The sequence below is a fragment of the Mya arenaria genome, chromosome 4 (assembly GCF_026914265.1).
Source record: "Mya arenaria isolate MELC-2E11 chromosome 4, ASM2691426v1".
NCBI classification, from domain to species: Eukaryota; Metazoa; Mollusca; class Bivalvia; order Myida; family Myidae; genus Mya; species Mya arenaria.
In genome coordinates, this window is record NC_069125.1 from 73,274,744 (window position 1) to 73,293,359 (window position 18,616).

Here is an 18,616-nt window from a genome sequence, read left to right on the forward strand (position 1 = left end):
TACGGAATCGATACGGAGAAAATAATAGTGTTATCCGCAAAAACATATTTTTTACTTTTCATTCGAGGTACATGTAAATAATTATTTTATATCTAAAATGATATTTTAAGCAACAGAATTCTAAATCACACGAAAATAACCTGTTTTTAAAATGCGAAAATAATGTTGTGAAAAGCTAAAGCTGGCCTCTGGAAACGAAAGTGGATTTTTTTACTTAGATTTTCTGCCAAAATCTTGTGAGTTGCACATCCATGGTGTTAATTGAAATTGGATCTTTCTAGGATTTTGGATCTTTCTAGGATTTTTATTTTTATGGAAATAAATGTTTATATTTGTAGTCTACAAAATAAATTCATCATTTGTTTATTTGTATATTCTCATTATATTCATATTGTTATTGTGAACCTTAGCCACAATAATGCGCGTTTAGGGAACGTTTTTTAACATTTGGATATTTATTGTGTTCCCTATAACGAAGAGTCGCCAACACAAAAATTATCAAAGACTCTGAAGCGGCTGTTTATATGGACTATGTGAACCTATACTGTTATGAGTGCCCAAATTGAGTCAAATAACATATATTTCTCGTTCTGATGTTGTCCCTGCAAAGGTGGAATTTTGACCTTTATATTATTTTTTTCCTCCATTAATGAATCCACAGATCAACGATAAAAAGAATCAGTTATACCTTTCATGTTTGCGATGATGTTGTTTTGTGACCGTGCCCCATCGCCAACTACTATACAAGTTACAGCACTGCAGGATCTCTGGAGTCACAAACAGATGGAATGAGTCCTGGCTATGTAAACGCCAATAGAGAGTGCACCGCTTTGCAGACATACACAGCCTAGGCAACATCTTTTTTTTTTAATTTGAATTGTAAATATGCCTTATATGATATAAGGCTTTTACCGCTTTGATGGCGTCACTTGCCAGTGATGGTCTTATGCCCTAGGAAATTACATAGTGGAAGTAGAAGTGGGAAATAAGTAAGCAGGGGTTTTCTTAAGCGGACGCCCGCTTGCCCCCGCCGGGTTAAAATCGCCGCGGGCAAGTGATTTTTCAAAGCAGGTAGCCCGCCGGGCAAGTGAGCTTTCATTGTGAACGCTTTCTGGTAGTTTTCTTTTTATTTTTCTTTGGGTTAAAATATATTTCCTAACGAGTGAAAGATAAACTTATTTTGATTGTTATTGGAGTTTAGAAAGCCAATCAAACGAATTGTAACATATAGCGTTCGTCGGACATGGCAAGATGGCGGACGGAGATAAACAGGCCGAAACTGAACAATAGCTCAGATGAAAATAACAATGATGAAAACAACAATGATGCTAATAACAATGAGTCAGAGAAGAAAAGTAAATCAGTTGGTGGTGACTCTCCAATACCATGTTATACATGCCAAGGCAGGCAAACTGATGATAATAGTACTGAAGAAATAGTGATGGATGATGATGTATTACAGCAGTGACTGTGACTTTTATGAAGAAGAATCAACAGTGTGAAGAAAACTATTTGAAAAAAGAATTCAGTATGAAGACGGCCTAATATTAGCAAAAAAGGCATAATAATGAATTCCTCATGCTTTTAAACAGTGAGGCTATGGTGTAACTGTTGTTGGATGATGCTCGTTTGAAAATAAAATGTAGCAGTTAAAATCTTAATTTATTTTTTGTGTTTATTAATAAATATCATTGCCTTTAATACAGATTGACTAAAATGGTATACATAATTTTATAAACATTATCAAAGTTCGGGCAACCCAATTTCACAGGGGGCAAGTAGATGTTCAAATTGACTTGCCCCCGGGGCAAGTGAAAGTCAAATCGTTAGGAAAACCCCTGAGTAAGCCCTAGACAGCTTATCATTCCCCTCATTGTCTTGTAGGTTATGGTGGCCATGTCCCATTATTCACTATTATCAACATACTACTGTATATCGCTTAATAAATTTCAGAAGTATCAAAATGTTTAGATCTTTATTTGTCCAATCTTGTTTTGTTTTTTAATCTTTTACACTATATGCACATACAACTTTACTTATTCACTTGTAAAGTTATTCCAGTTGTTAACAACAGTTAAACAGTGGTGAACAGTTGTCGCATTTTATAAGTACTACATAGTGAATGTCATATTCATACTATATTGTGATAATTATATTTAACTTTCTCAACTTATAACTTTATGTTACTAAATTATGTAAAGTGACTGTGATACAACTAAGGCAATATTTATTTTAATGCAGAAAGACTAACTTTATATGTTTGTGCAATTTTGATTACAGCTATATTATTACTTAAATATGCAATGCCTCCCTATGCCAAGCCACCAAAACAAAGGACCACAATGGAAATAAGAGTTTTCTCTTTTTTGTGCCATCCTTGGTTCGGTGTGCCTGTCATGGCTATTGAAAATATCATGTATGTATAATGTTATTTACTATACATGTTGTTTATTTTAAATGTCCATGTATTTGCATTCCTTACTGAAATAAATCTATCTATCTATAACTACTCTGTGAGAAAATTTGTTATGTTTCATTGGTGATAACCATTTTGTGACCTACTCTTTGAAAACTAAAAATAAATGATATTTTCCAGCATACAAACAATGTACAGTATTAAACCTTTGAATTTTTTAAAATTTATTTACTAACACTTTGTTCTCAAGAGTGTTCTCAAGATCTGACAGAGATGTTTGTCCCTATTTTTCATATGAAAATGATACAGTTCTTTCTGCCAGAATGCTAAGAAACTTTCTCTTAAACTCTATAAATGTCTTCTTTATTCTAAAACTTCTATCCATAGCATAAGTTGTAAATTCTAGAACATTCCAGACAAATCTTGACAAAAACCTTAATTTTGACCATAACAAAACCTTAATGTTGACCATAACTCTTTCTTAGAATTGTCCGAGAAATGTGTACATGTGAATAAAAGCACATAGCTCTAGCTTAAGTAATTGTTGAGTTATGCTCCTCCTGCAACTGAAGAAAAAAGACATTCATTGACATTTACTCAACGGTACTCTTGTTTATGGGCTGCAGTGATTCTTATTGATGGCAAGAATTCCCTATTATTGTTACCTGCTTGAAGCTTTAAATATATTTTCTTTACACTTCAGTTATACAACATGGCAAATAATGAAGATAGAAATCCAAGAAGGACCATTTGGAATCTGCGAAGTAACATCAACAACATTCCTTCAAATATTGTTCGAAATCAGAATGTTCAACACCAAGTTGGACAGGTAGCTAAACTTGAATACATCAAAGTTGACAAGGAGTTAGATAAACTTTAAACAGTACTGTAAATAGACTTCTGAATTATAAATGTTGCATGCAAAGTTAAGAAAATGATTAGTAAGTCTCCAAGAAATTAAAAAATAATTAATTGGATAACATTTATGCGATGTATCTGTATTTGCCAGGTTGTGAGAGGGGTGATACCAGGAGTTAACCCACAGCCAGAGTACCACAGAAACCCATACCTGCAGCACCTGTACACCCAACATGATGTGGACGGGGGCAGACCCCAGGGCACAGACCAGCTTGATATGCTGGAAACCCAGCTGCAGGAGGTTATAGGTCAGCACACAAATACTCCAGGTACTTATTTATAAAAGATTGTGTTTAAACAACTACTAAAACTTGAACAGAGACTTACGAAAGCCTGGACCCAGGAACTTCATACTTGGTATGCAGATTGGTTATGACCAGTAGATGACCCCTAATCATTTTGAGATCAGTAGGTCAAAGGTCAAGGTGGCAGTAACCTTCTGGTGAAAAATTAGTATGTTGGCGATGAGCTTAATCTAAAAAATGGTTTCTGTTCAATAATTAAAGAACCAGGAACGTCATACTTAGTATGCTAGTTGGACATGAGTAGTAGATAACCCCTTTTAATTTTGAGGTCAGTAGGTCAAAGGTCAATGTCACAGTGAACTTCAGATGAAAAATGATTTGTTGGTCTGACTTGTCTGTATGTCACACTTCGTTTCCGCTTAAGATCGCTTGGACCGAGGATCTCCATACTTGGTATGTAGGGTGGTCATGACCAGTAAATGACCCCAATTTTGGTTCATCTCCAGTCGAAAAGTAAAAATTTCATGTCCATCATTGATTATTTGTCAGCTACAACATTGGGGGGAGACAAGTTTTAGTAATTGATTTGCACTATTATAGATGTAGGTAATCTCTTCAACTATTTCAGTTTTAATCAGAAATGAGTGTAACATAGTGTTCATATGAAAATATAATTTTTGTTAGGACATTGTTTAATATGAGCAGCTGATGAGGAGGCTGGGCCACACGGACACACACACAGCCAACAGGTGGTGCCACAGGATTGGAGCGTGCTCCTTGGCTCCTTCACATTCATCATCCTCCTCGCTCTCAGACTCCTAGCAGACCATGTCCTAGGTATGTATGTGCTGTGTGTGATATTACACTGCTAAAAACAGTGGTATAGGAAATTGAATCATAAGTTTTCATTTTAACCAGCTTACAGAGTATTTCTGTTCCCGTATTAACAATGCTATTTCTAAATACATGCCTTAATAAAAATTACAGAAGAACCTATTTACCATGCATTTAAGTGCCACTTTGACATGCACCACATAAGATGTTTGTCTTTAAACAACTCTTGAATTATCGCAAAGTCTCGTTGTATTCTGTAATGTTTGGAATAACGCAATACAAATGTTTCCATGACTTGAGCACATTCTTATTTCTTCTTATCTTTTATAATATTCTTAAAGCACTTCTTGATATTTGGTATGGACATCATGTGAAAAACTACAACTTGTATTGCAGGTATTTTGGTGTTCTTAGGCTTGTCGCTGGTTTTCCATTATGCCAATACAAGGATGATCGAAATAGTTCATATTACTTCACTTAGGGTAGGTATTGTTACTGCTGATGATGATGATGTTAACCCCAAGGGGTCATTACAAAAATGTTCCAATTTTGAGCCAGTGATAAAAATGAACCCGAAGTTGAGAAACAAATAAATGTCTTGGTATTTGTAATGTTAATAGGGATTTAAGATTATTGAAGTTCTGACTAAAATCCTTTATTGTAACATCACCCATCTCTTGTTTAGTTGATTTCTTTTTCATCCATGAACCAGAATCTTGCAGCTCAAACAACACAGTTCTTTTTGCTTAACCTTATTAATAAACTAAAATAAACTAACGCAATTTTAATTTTAGTAGTATGGGTGTAGAACTGTAAATTCATGTAAATTCAGGACAAGCAACATTCTAGAGGGGTTTACATGTCCGGCCTGTGGCTTGTTGTGTTTTTGACGTTCCAAATAGCTGTTATATACCTGTTCTTTTCCGAACAAGAGCTGCATAGAGTGTGAGTTCTTTTATAAAAATGAGAGTTTGTGAGTCTTGTTGTGATATTCTGTTGTCTTTAACTGTCTTCTACACAATTTGAGGATATATAAATAGCCTGTTATTTAACTAATGAAGTCTGAAACCTATAATTTTTATAACTATGCTTAAAAGAGCATGACATGAACATGCCATGGTGTTGTTGCAGGCTGTATTACAGGCTACCAGCCACATGGAAGGGAGATGTGTTTGACCTGTTCTGGGTGGCTGTGATCTCAGACTACACTGTACGTTTTGGTGCCATCATTCTGAAGGCCCTAGTTGCAGTCACCCCGACACTCTGCCTTCCACAGAAGAGAAAAGTAGGTGTGAAAAGGACTAGGTGAGAAAGGAAATGTGTTCGATGGAAAGATGAAACAAATTTTACCTGTTGATAAAACAAAAAATAATTTGGTATGTGCAATACATATGATTCTGACAGTTCAAGCTATAATCATCACTCTAAATTTTTGCACAATTTTCCTTTCGATAATAGTTTTTCATCATTTTAATGTTAAAATTGTATTGCAGGGAAAGTACTACATGATGATAGAGATGTTAACACAGCTGTACAGAACAACTTTACCGGTGCTTCCTTGGGTCCATTTTCTGTATGACCAACCAGTGTCAGGAAAACTTATATTTTTCGCCATTCTAGCAACTGCTTATGTTATAGTAAAAGTAAGTAAAATTCCAAAAGGTTTTCCTTGTACAGTCGAAACTCGTTATGTCGACTTTGTCGGGACCTAGGGAAAAAGTCGAGATAACAAACATTTGACACATCCAAATTACAAAAAAGTATCACCAATCCAAACACATTTGAGTTTGATATATGTCCGACTTCTGCAATTGAACGGTCTTGTTACAGTCGTGGAAACAGCAAACCTATTATTTAAAAGAACTCTTGTCTCACCAGTTACGTATTGAAACTGGGGGTTATGGAAATAACAGAATTGATCATCATGAACGTTATTGCACCATATGTAATAATGGTGACATTGAAGATGAGTTTCATTTTGTTTGTGTTTGTGATGTATATGTTGATTAACGGAGAATGTATTTGAGAAGATAATATGTTGTTAGGCCTAGTATGATGAAATTTATTGATCTTATGCAAGATACGAATTATTCCGAGCAGCTTAATTTGTGCAAATTTATTTCTAAAGCATTTGAACGTCATCATAACTTTGTAAATATTGTTTCATGATCTTTATTAAAGGTTTACATTTTGGCTTTTTTGCATACCATAATGTATCTTTAAAAGCTTTCATCATGAAAATTATTATATAAATTTTTACTAATTAGTTGTTAGTCCATCCTCACTGTGTAAGTGAAATGTTAGTGTAATGTAAAAGTATCTAATGTTTAAGTTTTATGTTCAAATATTGATTATCAGTTCTTTTCTCATGTATGAGATTTTAAACCTATCATGTTATCGTTGTATATATGTTTAATTGAATGTATTATATCTATCATGTAATGAGGAGCACTTTATGTTCAAGTTACTTAATAAATAAGTTGAATCTTGAATCTAGAATCCTAAATTGTGCGTTTCAATGTATAGCTTGATCAATAAAATACTCTTTAATCAAAAACATAAACAAATATCTTTAATTATTCACACTCATCAATTAACTTGCAATTATGACAGTTTGTTATTTTGACAAGCACGGAAAATTAGCGACATGCCACAAACCTTGGTGACAATTTTCGACCCTACAAATCGTTTTACAGTTCGACATAGGGAAAATGTGTGAAATTCGACCAATGGGACTGAAAAAGGAGGTCAACATAGCGAAAAAATCGCGATAGAAAAATCGACACAAGCAGATTTATTTTATATATAATTAGAAGGAATAAATTCGGGATCAGAGAAAATAGTCGACATAACCGGATAGTCGAGATATACGACGTCGACATAGCGAGTTTGGACTGTATTACCATTTAATTTCAAATCATATCATCCATTAGTATTAATGTTGAGTTTACATTTTAAGGACTCATCAGTATTAGGAATTTTATATATTTTATTTATAACGGGATGATGTTTTTGTAAATTTCAGATTTGGAATTTATGCCGAAACTTAGTAATATTAAAAAAGGCTTTCTTCACATTCTTAACAGATGTGGTAAGTGGTGAAATATTCTTGCAATGCATTTTGTTTTATTTTTTACCTAAATGAGAAATGTAAAGACATCTTTTTTAATAGTATTTGCTCCTTTTTTTGGCAATATGATATTGTGACTTGTAAAACTGTAGATTTCAGATATGAAAATTATAATTTCATTTTTAATATTATATAAATACAGTTTCCATTTCATTATTAAACAATTATAAAAAAAATAATTTCTGAAATAAAGATTGATCAATGATATGTAAATAGTCATGGCTCCCCTGCTTATTCAGCTGATAGAAATTTAATATACATAATTTCAATGTCAAGGCACATGTTATGAAATCTAATATTGTATTGCAGAAGTATGGCGTTGAGCCAAGTGTTGAGGAGGTGAAATCTCGCGGGGAAAACTGCCCAATCTGTCAGGACGACTACCAGGATCCCATCATGCTCCATTGTAAGGTAGGTGTGGGCGGGGATAACTGCCCAATTTGTCAGAACAACTACCATTGCCCTGTATGCTCCATTGTAAGGTAGGTGTGGGCGGGGATAACTGCCCAACCTGTCAGAACGTTTACCATTGCCCTGTCATGATCCAGTGTAAGGTAAGGGGGCGGCCGGGGATAACTGCCCAACCTGTCAGAACAACTACCATTGCCCTGTATGCTCCATTGTAAGGTAGGTGTGGCCGGGATAACTGCCCAACCTGTCAGAACAACTACCATTGCCCTGTATGCTCCATTGTAAGGTAGGTGTGGCCGGGATAACTGCCCAACCTGTCAGAACAACTACCATTGCCCTGTATGCTCCATTGTAAGGTAGGTGTGGCCGGGATAACTGCCCAACCTGTCAGAACAACTACCATTGCCCTGTATGCTCCATTGTAAGGTAGGTGTGGCCGGGATAACTGCCCAACCTGTCAGAACAACTACCATTGCCCTGTATGCTCCATTGTAAGGTAGGTGTGGCGGGGATAACTGCCCAACCTGTCAGAACAACTACCATTGCCCTGTATGCTCCATTGTAAGGTAGGTGTGGCCGGGATAACTGCCCAACCTGTCAGAACAACTACCATTGCCCTGTATGCTCCATTGTAAGGTAGGTGTGGCCGGGATAACTGCCCAACCTGTCAGAACAACTACCATTGCCCTGTATGCTCCATTGTAAGGTAGGTGTGGCCGGGATAACTGCCCAACCTGTCAGAACAACTACCATTGCCCTGTATGCTCCATTGTAAGGTAGGTGTGGGCGGGGATAACTGCCCAACCTGTCAGAACAACTACCATTGCCCTGTATGCTCCATTGTAAGGTAGGTGTGGCCGGGATAACTGCCCAACCTGTCAGAACAACTACCATTGCCCTGTATGCTCCATTGTAAGGTAGGTGTGGCCGGGATAACTGCCCAACCTGTCAGAACAACTACCATTGCCCTGTATGCTCCATTGTAAGGTAGGTGTGGCCGGGATAACTGCCCAACCTGTCAGAACAACTACCATTGCCCTGTATGCTCCATTGTAAGGTAGGTGTGGCCGGGATAACTGCCCAACCTGTCAGAACAACTACCATTGCCCTGTATGCTCCATTGTAAGGTAGGTGTGGCCGGGATAACTGCCCAACCTGTCAGAACAACTACCATTGCCCTGTATGCTCCATTGTAAGGTAGGTGTGGCGGGGATAACTGCCCAACCTGTCAGAACAACTACCATTGCCCTGTATGCTCCATTGTAAGGTAGGTGTGGCCGGGATAACTGCCCAACCTGTCAGAACAACTACCATTGCCCTGTATGCTCCATTGTAAGGTAGGTGTGGGCGGGGATAACTGCCCAATCTGTCAGAACAACTACCTTTGCCCTGTATGCTCCATTGTAAGGTAGGTGTGGCCGGGATAACTGCCCAATCTGTGAGGACAACTACCATTACTCTGTAAGCTCCAGTGTAAGGTAAGTGAAGTGGGGATAACTGCTCAATCTGTCAGACCAACTACCATTACCCTATCATGCTCCAGTGTATGGTAAGGGATAACTGCCCAACCTGTCAGAACAACTACCATTGCCCTGTATGCTCCATTGTAAGGTAGGTGTGGGCGGGGATAACTGCCCAATCTGTCAGGACAACTACCATTACCCTGTCATGCTCCAATGTAAGGTAGATGTGGGCGGAGATAACTGCCTAATCTGTCAGGACAACTACCATTACCCTGTCATGCTCCAATGTAAGTTAGATGTGGGCGGGGATAACTGCCTAATCTGTCAGGACAACTACCATTACCCTGTCATGCTCTAGTGTGAGGTAAGGGGGCGGCCGGGGATGACTGCCCAATCTGTCAGGACAATGACCATTACCCTGTCATGCTCCATTGTAAAGTGGATGTGGGCGGGGATAACTGCCCAATCTGTCAGGACAACAGTTACTACCATTACCCTGTCATGCTCAAGTGTAAGGCAAGGGGGCGGGCCGGGATAACTGCCCAATTTGTCAGACTAACTACCATTACCCTGTCACGCTCCAGTGTAAGGTAAGGGGGCGGGCAGGGATAATAGCCCAATCTGTCAGGACAACTACCATTGCCCTGTAAGCTCCAGTGTAAGGTAAGGGGGCGGGCAGGGATAACAGCCCAATCTGTCAGGACGACTTCCAGAATCCCATCATGCTCCAGTGTCAGGTAGATGTGGGCGGGGATAACTGCCAAATCTGTCAGGACAACTACAATTACCCTGTCATGCTCCAGTGTAAGGTAAGGGGGCGGCCGGGGATAACTGCCCAACCTGTCCGAACAACTACCATTACCCTGTCATGCTACAAGGTATGTGTGGGCTGGGATAACTGCCAAATCTGTCAGGACGACTTCCAGAATCCAATCATGCTCCAGTGTAAGGTAGGTGCGGGTAAGGATAACAGCTCCATCTGTGAGAACAACTACCATTACCCTGTCATGCTCCAGTATAAGGTAAGGGGGTGGGCAGGGATAACAGCCAAATCTGTCAGGACAACTACCATTACCCTGTCATGCTCCAGTATAAGGTAAGTGAAGTGGGGAGAACTGCTCAATCTGTGAGGACGACTTCCATTACCCTGTCATGCTCCAGTGTAAGGTAAGTTCTGAGGGGATAACTGCTCAATCTTTGAGGATAACTACCATTTCCCTGTCATGCTCCAGTGTAAGGTAAGTGAAGTGGGGATAACTGCTCAATCTGTGAGGACAACTACCATTACCCTGTCATGCTCCTGTGCAAGGTAAGGGAAAAGGCAGGGATAACTGCCCAATCTGTCAGCACGACTTTCATTACAATGTTATGCACCAGTGTAAGGTAAATGCAGTGAGAATAACCAGTCTGTCAGGACGACTACCATTGCCCTGTCATGCTAAAGTATAAGGTAGGTGTGGGCGGGGATAACTGCACCATCTGTCAGCACGACTTTCATTACCATGTCTGTCAGGACGACTACCATTACCCTGTCATGCTCCAGTATAAGGTATGTGTGGGCTGGGATAACTACCCTATCTGTCAGGAAGACTTCCATAACCCTGTCATGCTCCAGTGTACGGTAGATGCGGGCTGGGATAACTACCCTATCTGTCAGGACGACTACCAGTTCCTTTTAATACTCCAGTGTAAGGTAAGTGTACCAGTGTTAGATAGTTGTGGACAGGGATGACTGTCCTATCCGTCATGATGACTACCAAAACCCCATCATGCACAGATAGATGTGGGCCAGTATAACTGCCCCATTTGTCAGGATGACTACCAGAACCCCATCATGCTCAGATAGATGTGGGCCGGTATAACTGCCCCATTTGTCAGGATGACTACCAGAACCCAATCATGCTCAGGTGTAAGGTACGTGTGAGTGGGGATAACTGCCCAATCTGTAGGGCCGACCACTAGAACCCCATCATGCTCCAGTGTATGGTAGATGTGGGCGGGTATAACTGCTCAATTTGTCAGGATGACTACCAGAACCCCATCGTGCTCAGGTGTAAGGTATGTGTGAGTGGGGATAACCGCCCAATCTGTCAGGCTGACCTCTAGAACCCCACCATGCTCCAGTGTATGGTAGATGTGGGCGGGTATAACTGCTCCATTTGTCAGGATGACTACCAGAGCCCCACCATGCTCCAGTGTATGGTAGATGTGGGTGGGTATAACTGCCCCATTTGTCAGGATGACTACCAGAGCCCCACCATGCTCCAGTGTAAGGTAGATGTGGTCAGGTATAACTGCTCCATTTGTCAGGATGACTACCAGAGCCCCACCATGCTCCAGTGTATGGTAGATGTGGGTGGGTATAACTGCCCCATTTGTCAGGATGACTACCAGAACACCATCATGCTCAGGTGTAAGGTACGTGTGGGTAGGGATAACTGCCCAATATATCAGAATGATTACCAAAACCCTGACAGACTCCAGTGTAAGGTAGGTGGAGTCATTACATCAATTTTAGAACATCTGTTTTAATATGTGATCTTGATATACCAGATCATTTTACAACATGATTATGGGATCACCCATAGCAGTTGACCATGCAGTAAGGATAAGCATAATATCTTATACTGTTAGAAAGTGGGTCAAAAGATCATAGTCAAGGTCATCCCAATTGAATTTTGCTTGCAAAACTGTACCCATCATCTTAATTCCAATGCTGAAGATTAAAAAATAAGAATGTAGGTTAAAAGGTCATCCACGGAAAGACTGGTGTTTGCTTGCATTTTTCTTTTTGACAAACATGGTCATAATTTTGTTTATGTAGCTTCCAAAAATAGAAAGAGGGTTAAAAGGTCACTGTCTCATCCAATGACACTAATGAAATTATTTTTGTAAACTGTAGATGGCCTAAATTGCATTGCTGTAGCTTCAAAAATAAGAAAGAAAGAAGTTCGCATTAATGTCTTTCAAGGAAAGACTAATTTATTATACAGTATGATACAATACGGTATTGTATTGTATTGTACTATTTTATTGGCAACAGTACACCTGGCCCAAATTTTCATGATTTGGCTTTCTTTGATTATATGTTATACAATTGACCCTCTAGGCATAGTTTGAAGGAAATTGGAAGGTACCGCATACCAAAACAATCAGATTGGGCCACTATTGGGTATAATTCTATAGAATTTAGTAGAGACTACACACCAAATATCAAACCTCAATCCCCCGGTTTCGGACAAGATTTTTTTTTTTTTATGCCCCCACAAAGTGGCGGCATATAGGGTTGCCCTTGTCCGTACGTACGTACGTACGTACGTACGTACGTACGTCCCGAAGATTGTTTCCGATCTAATTCTTGAAAACCGTTTGTCCAATCCTCACCAAACTTTAAACACATGTTTGTGACCATAATATCTTGATCAAGTTCGATAGTCATGGAAATCGCTTTAGTCATTTAGGAGTTACGGCCCTTTTTTGCCAAAAATTCCCGAAGATTGTTTCCGATCTAATTCTTGAAAACCGTTTGTCCAATCCTCACCAAACTTTAAACACATGTTTGTGACCATAATATCTTGATCAAGTTCGATAGTCATGGAAACCGCTTTAGTCATTTAGGAGTTACGGCCCTTTTTTGCCAAAAATACTTCAAAAATATATGTTTCCAATCTAATTCTTGAAAAGTATGTGTCCAATCCTCACCAAACTTTACATACATGATTGTGACCATAATATCTTGATCAAGTTCGATAGCCATGGAAATCGCTTTTGTCATTTAGGAGTTACGGCCCTTTATTTGCAAAAAAAGACTTGAAAAATACGTCCCGAAGATTGTTTCCGATCTAATTCTTGAAAACTGTTTGTCCAATCCTCACCAAACTTTTAACACATGTTTGTGACCATAATATCTTGATCAAGTTCGATAGCCATGGAAATCGCTTTAATCATTTAGGAGTTAGGGCCCTCAGATTATCCTGAATAATCATTATGGCTTATTTTTTTGTCTGTTATGATTATATGTACAGCAAATATTGACACCAGGAGTATAATTTCAATATATTTTTAGTGAACCATATGTAATACTACAAACCAATTAGTAATGATGATCAATTATAATTGATAATTGATCAGAAAGGTCAACAATGGCATCTATCAATGAATGATCTTGTCCTAATTGATTATTGAAAATTTTCAAAAGCCCATTTCACTTTTTTTAAATAAGCATTATTTAATCCTTTTGTAACTGATCTTGCTCCAACACATCTAAATTACTTCTAATGTGGATGTATTTTAAATAGTGCTGTAGAGTATACATCTATATGCTGCATCTCAAGATACAGACAGTGCTGCTCTAATTCAAGGAGGACAAAGCAAAGTGGTAGTATAATACCGGTAAGGCAAATTTTCGCCACAAGTTAAATAAGCTTGATATTAATTCATGGTTCTGTTTCAACTTGTAAATGAGTTTCTGTATGAATTGTTTCAGCACATATTCTGTGAGAACTGTGTGTCTATCTGGTTTGACCGTGAGAAGACATGCCCGATGTGCCGCGCGGAGATACAGCACGAGAGCCCCGTGTGGCAGGATGGCTCAACCAGTGCTCACTTACAGTGGTACTGAACCACCCATCTCCAGCTTGTCTGTGTTATCTATATGTGTAGGGTATTATTACACTTAACGGGGACTTCAAATTATCATTGGGGAGAGGAGCTGTGGAGGTCTTTAGTATTTGTATAGAATTTGTATTTTTGGTTTACATGTATTTGTTTATGTTTCACTTAGAGTTGTGTTATATAATAAGAAAGTGTATGAAATGTTGTTGATTATTAAACTTTGATGTTGACAATGTTCAATATTACAATACAAGCATTATCTCACTTCTTTAGGGGCCCCATAATCAAAGTCACATAATCTTGAGAAAAACCATTAGTATACAGTGCAAGAAAATACATTCTACAACTTCAGAAAAACTTTCATTTATTTACAAATCGCTCAAATGTATCGATCCATTCAAGGAATTCAAGTTCTTTCTCATCATATAATATTGGCATGTGGTATAGCTGGTCTGTTTTCAGGTATAGTCATACTTGGTATTGTATAACTATCCAATGTTTCAGTGTTTGCTGGTGTGCGACTTTACAAAGCCAACCTAGACTATTAATTCAATACCATTATGTTCCATATATATGTAACACTATACCATTGTGTTATACATACAAAACACAATACCATTATGTTTCATACATACGAAACATGATACCATTATGTTTCATACATACGAAACACTATACCATTATGTTCCATACATCGTCCGTCCGTCCGGCTCTGTAACTTTCCCTTGTATGGACAGATTTTAAAATAACTTGCCACATGTGTTCCACATACCAAGGCGACGTCTGGCATGCAAGACTCGTGTCCCTACCTCAAAGGTCAAGGTCACACTTAGTCTTTATTCACAATGGAGTGCTGCATATAAGGACATAGAGTATAGGTTGTCGTGTCCGGGCTGTAACTTTCTCTTGTATGGACAGATTTTAAAATAACTTGCCACATGTGTACCACATACCAAGACGACGTGTCGCGTGCAAGACCCGTGTCCCTACCTCAAAGGTCAAGGTCACACTAAGTGTTTATTCACAATGGGGTGCTGCATATAAGGACATAGAGTATAGGTTGTCGTGTCCGGGCTGTAACTTTCTCTTGTATGGACAGATTTTAAAATAACTTGCCAAATGTGTTCCACATACCAAGACGACGTGTCGCGTGCAAAACCTGTGTCCCTACCTCAAAGGTCAAGGTCACACTTAGTGTTTATTCACAATGGAGTGCTGCATATAAGGACATAGAGTATAGGTTGTCGTGTCCGGGCTGTAACTTTCTCTTGTATGGACAGATTTTAAAATTACTTGCCACATGTGTTCCACATACCAAGACGAAGTGTCGCGTGCAAGACCTGTGTCCCTACCTCAAAGGTCAAGGTCACACTTAGTGTTTATTTACAATGGAGTGCTGCATATAAGGACATAAAAGTATAGGTTGTCGTGTCCGGGCTGTAACTTTCCCTTGTATTGACAGATTTTAAAATAACTTGCCACATGTGTTCCACATACCAAGACGACGTGTCGCGTGCAAGACCCGTGTCCCTACCTCAAAGGTCAAGGTCACACTTAGTGTTTATTCACAATGGAGTGCTGCATATAAGGACATAGAGTATAGGTTGTCGTGTCCGGGCTGTAACTTTCTCTTGTATGGACAGATTTTAAAATAACTGGCCACATGTGTTCCACATACCAAGACGACGTGTCGCGTGCAAGACCCGTGTCCCTGCCTCAAAGGTCAAGGTCACACATAGTGTTTATTCACAATGGAGTGCTGCATATAAGGACATAGAGTATATGTTGTCGTGTCCGGGCTGTAACTTTTCCTTGTATGGACAGATTTTAAAATAACTTGCCACATGTGTTCCACATACCAAGATGATGTGTCGCATGCAAGACCCGTGTCCCTACCTCAAAGGTCAAGGTCACACTTAGTGTTTATTCACAATGGAGTGCTGCATACAAGGACATAAAGTATAGGTTGTCGTGTCCAGGCTGTAACTTTCTCTTGTATGGACAGATTTTAAAATAACTTGCTACATGTGTTCCACATACCAAGACGACGTGTTGTGTGCAAGACCCATGTCCCTACCTCTAAGGTGAAAGATACACTAAATGTTTATTCAAGGGAATTCTGAATATAAGGACATAACAGTGTATGTTGTCAAGTATGGGTGGTATTTTTTTATGTTCAGAGGCAATTTAAAATAACTTGCCATATGTATTTGACACGTAAAGGCAAGATCAACTTTTCATGTACTGACCTTGTTCATAGGTCAATGTCACATTCAGGGGCATTCGTCACATACTGTGACAGCTCTTGTTATTTCTTTAATTTTATGGTTTATGAAAAGTAAATTATGCCATTTCAATAAAGCACAATCAAATATATAAATGTGCAAGGCTTTTAATAAAAATTGAAAATTAATAATCGTAAAAACGCAATTTTTAGAGGAACTTCTTGATGTCAACGCTGCTTGGCCGGTAACACGGCAAGCCTCATTACCAGCTTATGCGCATGCCCTCAGGTTGGATTTTTTTTATCTGTACCAGACACATGATGGATACTTATATTGTGCCCAATTATGTGAGTGTACCCAGTGGTTTGTAAAGTAATGAAATGGCCATCAAAGTTCTACAAGTAACATAATCTTGCCTTGTCCTTGATTGGTTTATAGAACATGAATATTTAGGCCCAAAAAGAGGTAATATTGTTTTCATTTATATTAATGATTTTATAGTGGATATACAAGTTTGTATAAATTTCAGTGTTGCTTGATTTCATACTGAACCATTTATAAAAAATATGTTTTCTGTTTTAGGAAACTAGTAATGCATTTACATTTTAAACTGTGGAACAGTCAATGCGGTGATATGATATATGTTCATGTATGTGGCTCTGTTTATATGATTTGTTAATTCTTAGACTATGGAATAATATGAGACATTGTTTGTTGATAAAGGCTTTACAGTGAATTTGTCCTAGTTTCTTGCCCGTTGACTATTTTTTTGTCTCTCGCAAAGCATTAAGCTACAGGGATCTCTTGTTCCCATGAAAGAAATAGGGATCTCTTGTTCCCATGGAAGATACAAGGATCTCTTGTTCCCATGGAAGATTCAGGGATCTCTTGTTCCCATGGAAGATACAGGGATCTCTTGTTCCCATGGAAGATACAGAGATCTCTTGTTCCCATGGAAGATACAGGGATATCTTCTCTCCATGGAAAATACAGGAATCTCTTCTTCCCTAGAAGGTTGCGGCATCTGACTTTCATTTTGATCAACAGCTTGTGAAAGGCCAGAAGAGCTTGTGCGCTGGCCTGTTGTACGTCGTCCGTACATCTGTAAACAATTGGTTGTTAACACAATACAGTCTTCAGTTTTGATTGTATCTTGATGAAACTTGTACAGTAGTAAGATATCCATGAGAGGTTGGTTCCTTTCGAAAACCAGTAAGAGTTTGAAGGGGTTAGTTGATTTTTAGCTCTATTGGCCAAAGGTTATTTTTAGCTATATTGGCCAAAGGCCAGAAGAGTTCATTTAATGGTGTAGGGTCTGTCATTCTTGCGACTGTCTGAGCATCATTGCTTGTTAATGTTTGTTCAAATTAGGCCCCTGGGTTCATTACTGGCCACGCCCCGGGTTCACAAGTTTGGTATACTTATATAGGGAAATGTTTGAAAATATTTTGTCTGAAACCCCTAGACCCAGACCCTTGATATTTGTATTAAGGCATCAGTTAGTGGTCCTCTATCAAGATTATTCAAATTGTGCATCTGTGGTCAAAACTGGCCCTGCCCAGGGGTCACAAGTTTCCTAGAGTTTTATATAAAAACAAACTTTCAAATTCTTCTTGTTTCAAACTACAAGGCTCATACCCTTGATAATTGGTGTGGAGCATCACATGATGGCCCTCTACCAAGGCAGTTGAAATTATGCCCCTGGGGCAAAAGCTTGCCCCAACCTTTTTGACCTACTTTCTTATTTTTAAAGCTACAGCAATGAAATTTGGACAATGTGAACAGTTTTGAAAACAAATACTTATATTGTGCTTGAAAACAAATACTTATATTGTGCTTGGTTGACCATGAATGTGACCTTTTGACCTACCTCTTATTTTTGACGCTACAGCAATTAAATTTGGACCATGTGTACAGTTCTGAAAACAAATATTTATTTTGGAGTTTGATGACCTTGTTTCTGACCTCTTGAACTACTTTTTGAAGCTACAGCAATACCATTTGGATCATGTTGCAAACAAGTATCAATGTTATCATAGATAACCTTGACTGTGACCTCTTGACCTATTTTCTTATTCTTTGAAGGTACAGCAATGAAATTAAGACCATGTAGTATAGTTCTGCAAACAAGTATCAATGTTATACAAGTATCCACGCAGTGAGTAGGGTATTCGCCACTCCTGCATTCAGGCAGTGAGTGGGGGATATTTGCCAGTCCCACTTCCTGACAGTGCGTGGGGGTATTAATCACCCCCGTGTCTAAGCAGTGAGTGGGGATATTTGCCACTCCCACGTCCAGGCAGTGAAAGGGGGTATTCTCCACTCCCTTGTCCAGGCAGTGAGTGGGGGTATTCGCCACT

The 18,616-nt window shown here is 38.8% G+C and overlaps 1 protein-coding gene across 3 annotated transcripts; it reads left to right on the plus strand.

The window, feature by feature from the left end:
* Positions 1 to 14: 14 nt before the first annotated feature.
* On the plus strand, positions 15 to 16,992 carry LOC128232952 (RING finger and transmembrane domain-containing protein 2-like). Of its 3 annotated transcripts, none has more exons than XM_052946763.1 (11): positions 15 to 67; positions 3,120 to 3,245; positions 3,426 to 3,603; positions 4,285 to 4,416; positions 4,810 to 4,895; positions 5,246 to 5,358; positions 5,545 to 5,698; positions 5,907 to 6,056; positions 7,439 to 7,504; positions 7,853 to 7,954; positions 13,904 to 16,992. In XM_052946763.1, the coding sequence occupies exons 2-11, from the start codon at positions 3,129 to 3,131 to the stop codon at positions 14,036 to 14,038; spliced, it is 1,233 nt and encodes a 410-aa protein (XP_052802723.1). In that variant the 5' UTR covers positions 15 to 67; positions 3,120 to 3,128; the 3' UTR covers positions 14,039 to 16,992. The 3 variants fall into 3 exon arrangements, with proteins under 3 accessions (XP_052802723.1, XP_052802724.1, XP_052802722.1); XM_052946764.1 differs by lacking the exon at positions 15 to 67 and adding an exon at positions 78 to 236 and having other exon boundaries at positions 3,426 to 3,582; XM_052946762.1 differs by lacking the exon at positions 15 to 67 and adding an exon at positions 80 to 236.
* The last annotated feature ends 1,624 nt before the right edge of the window (positions 16,993 to 18,616 follow it).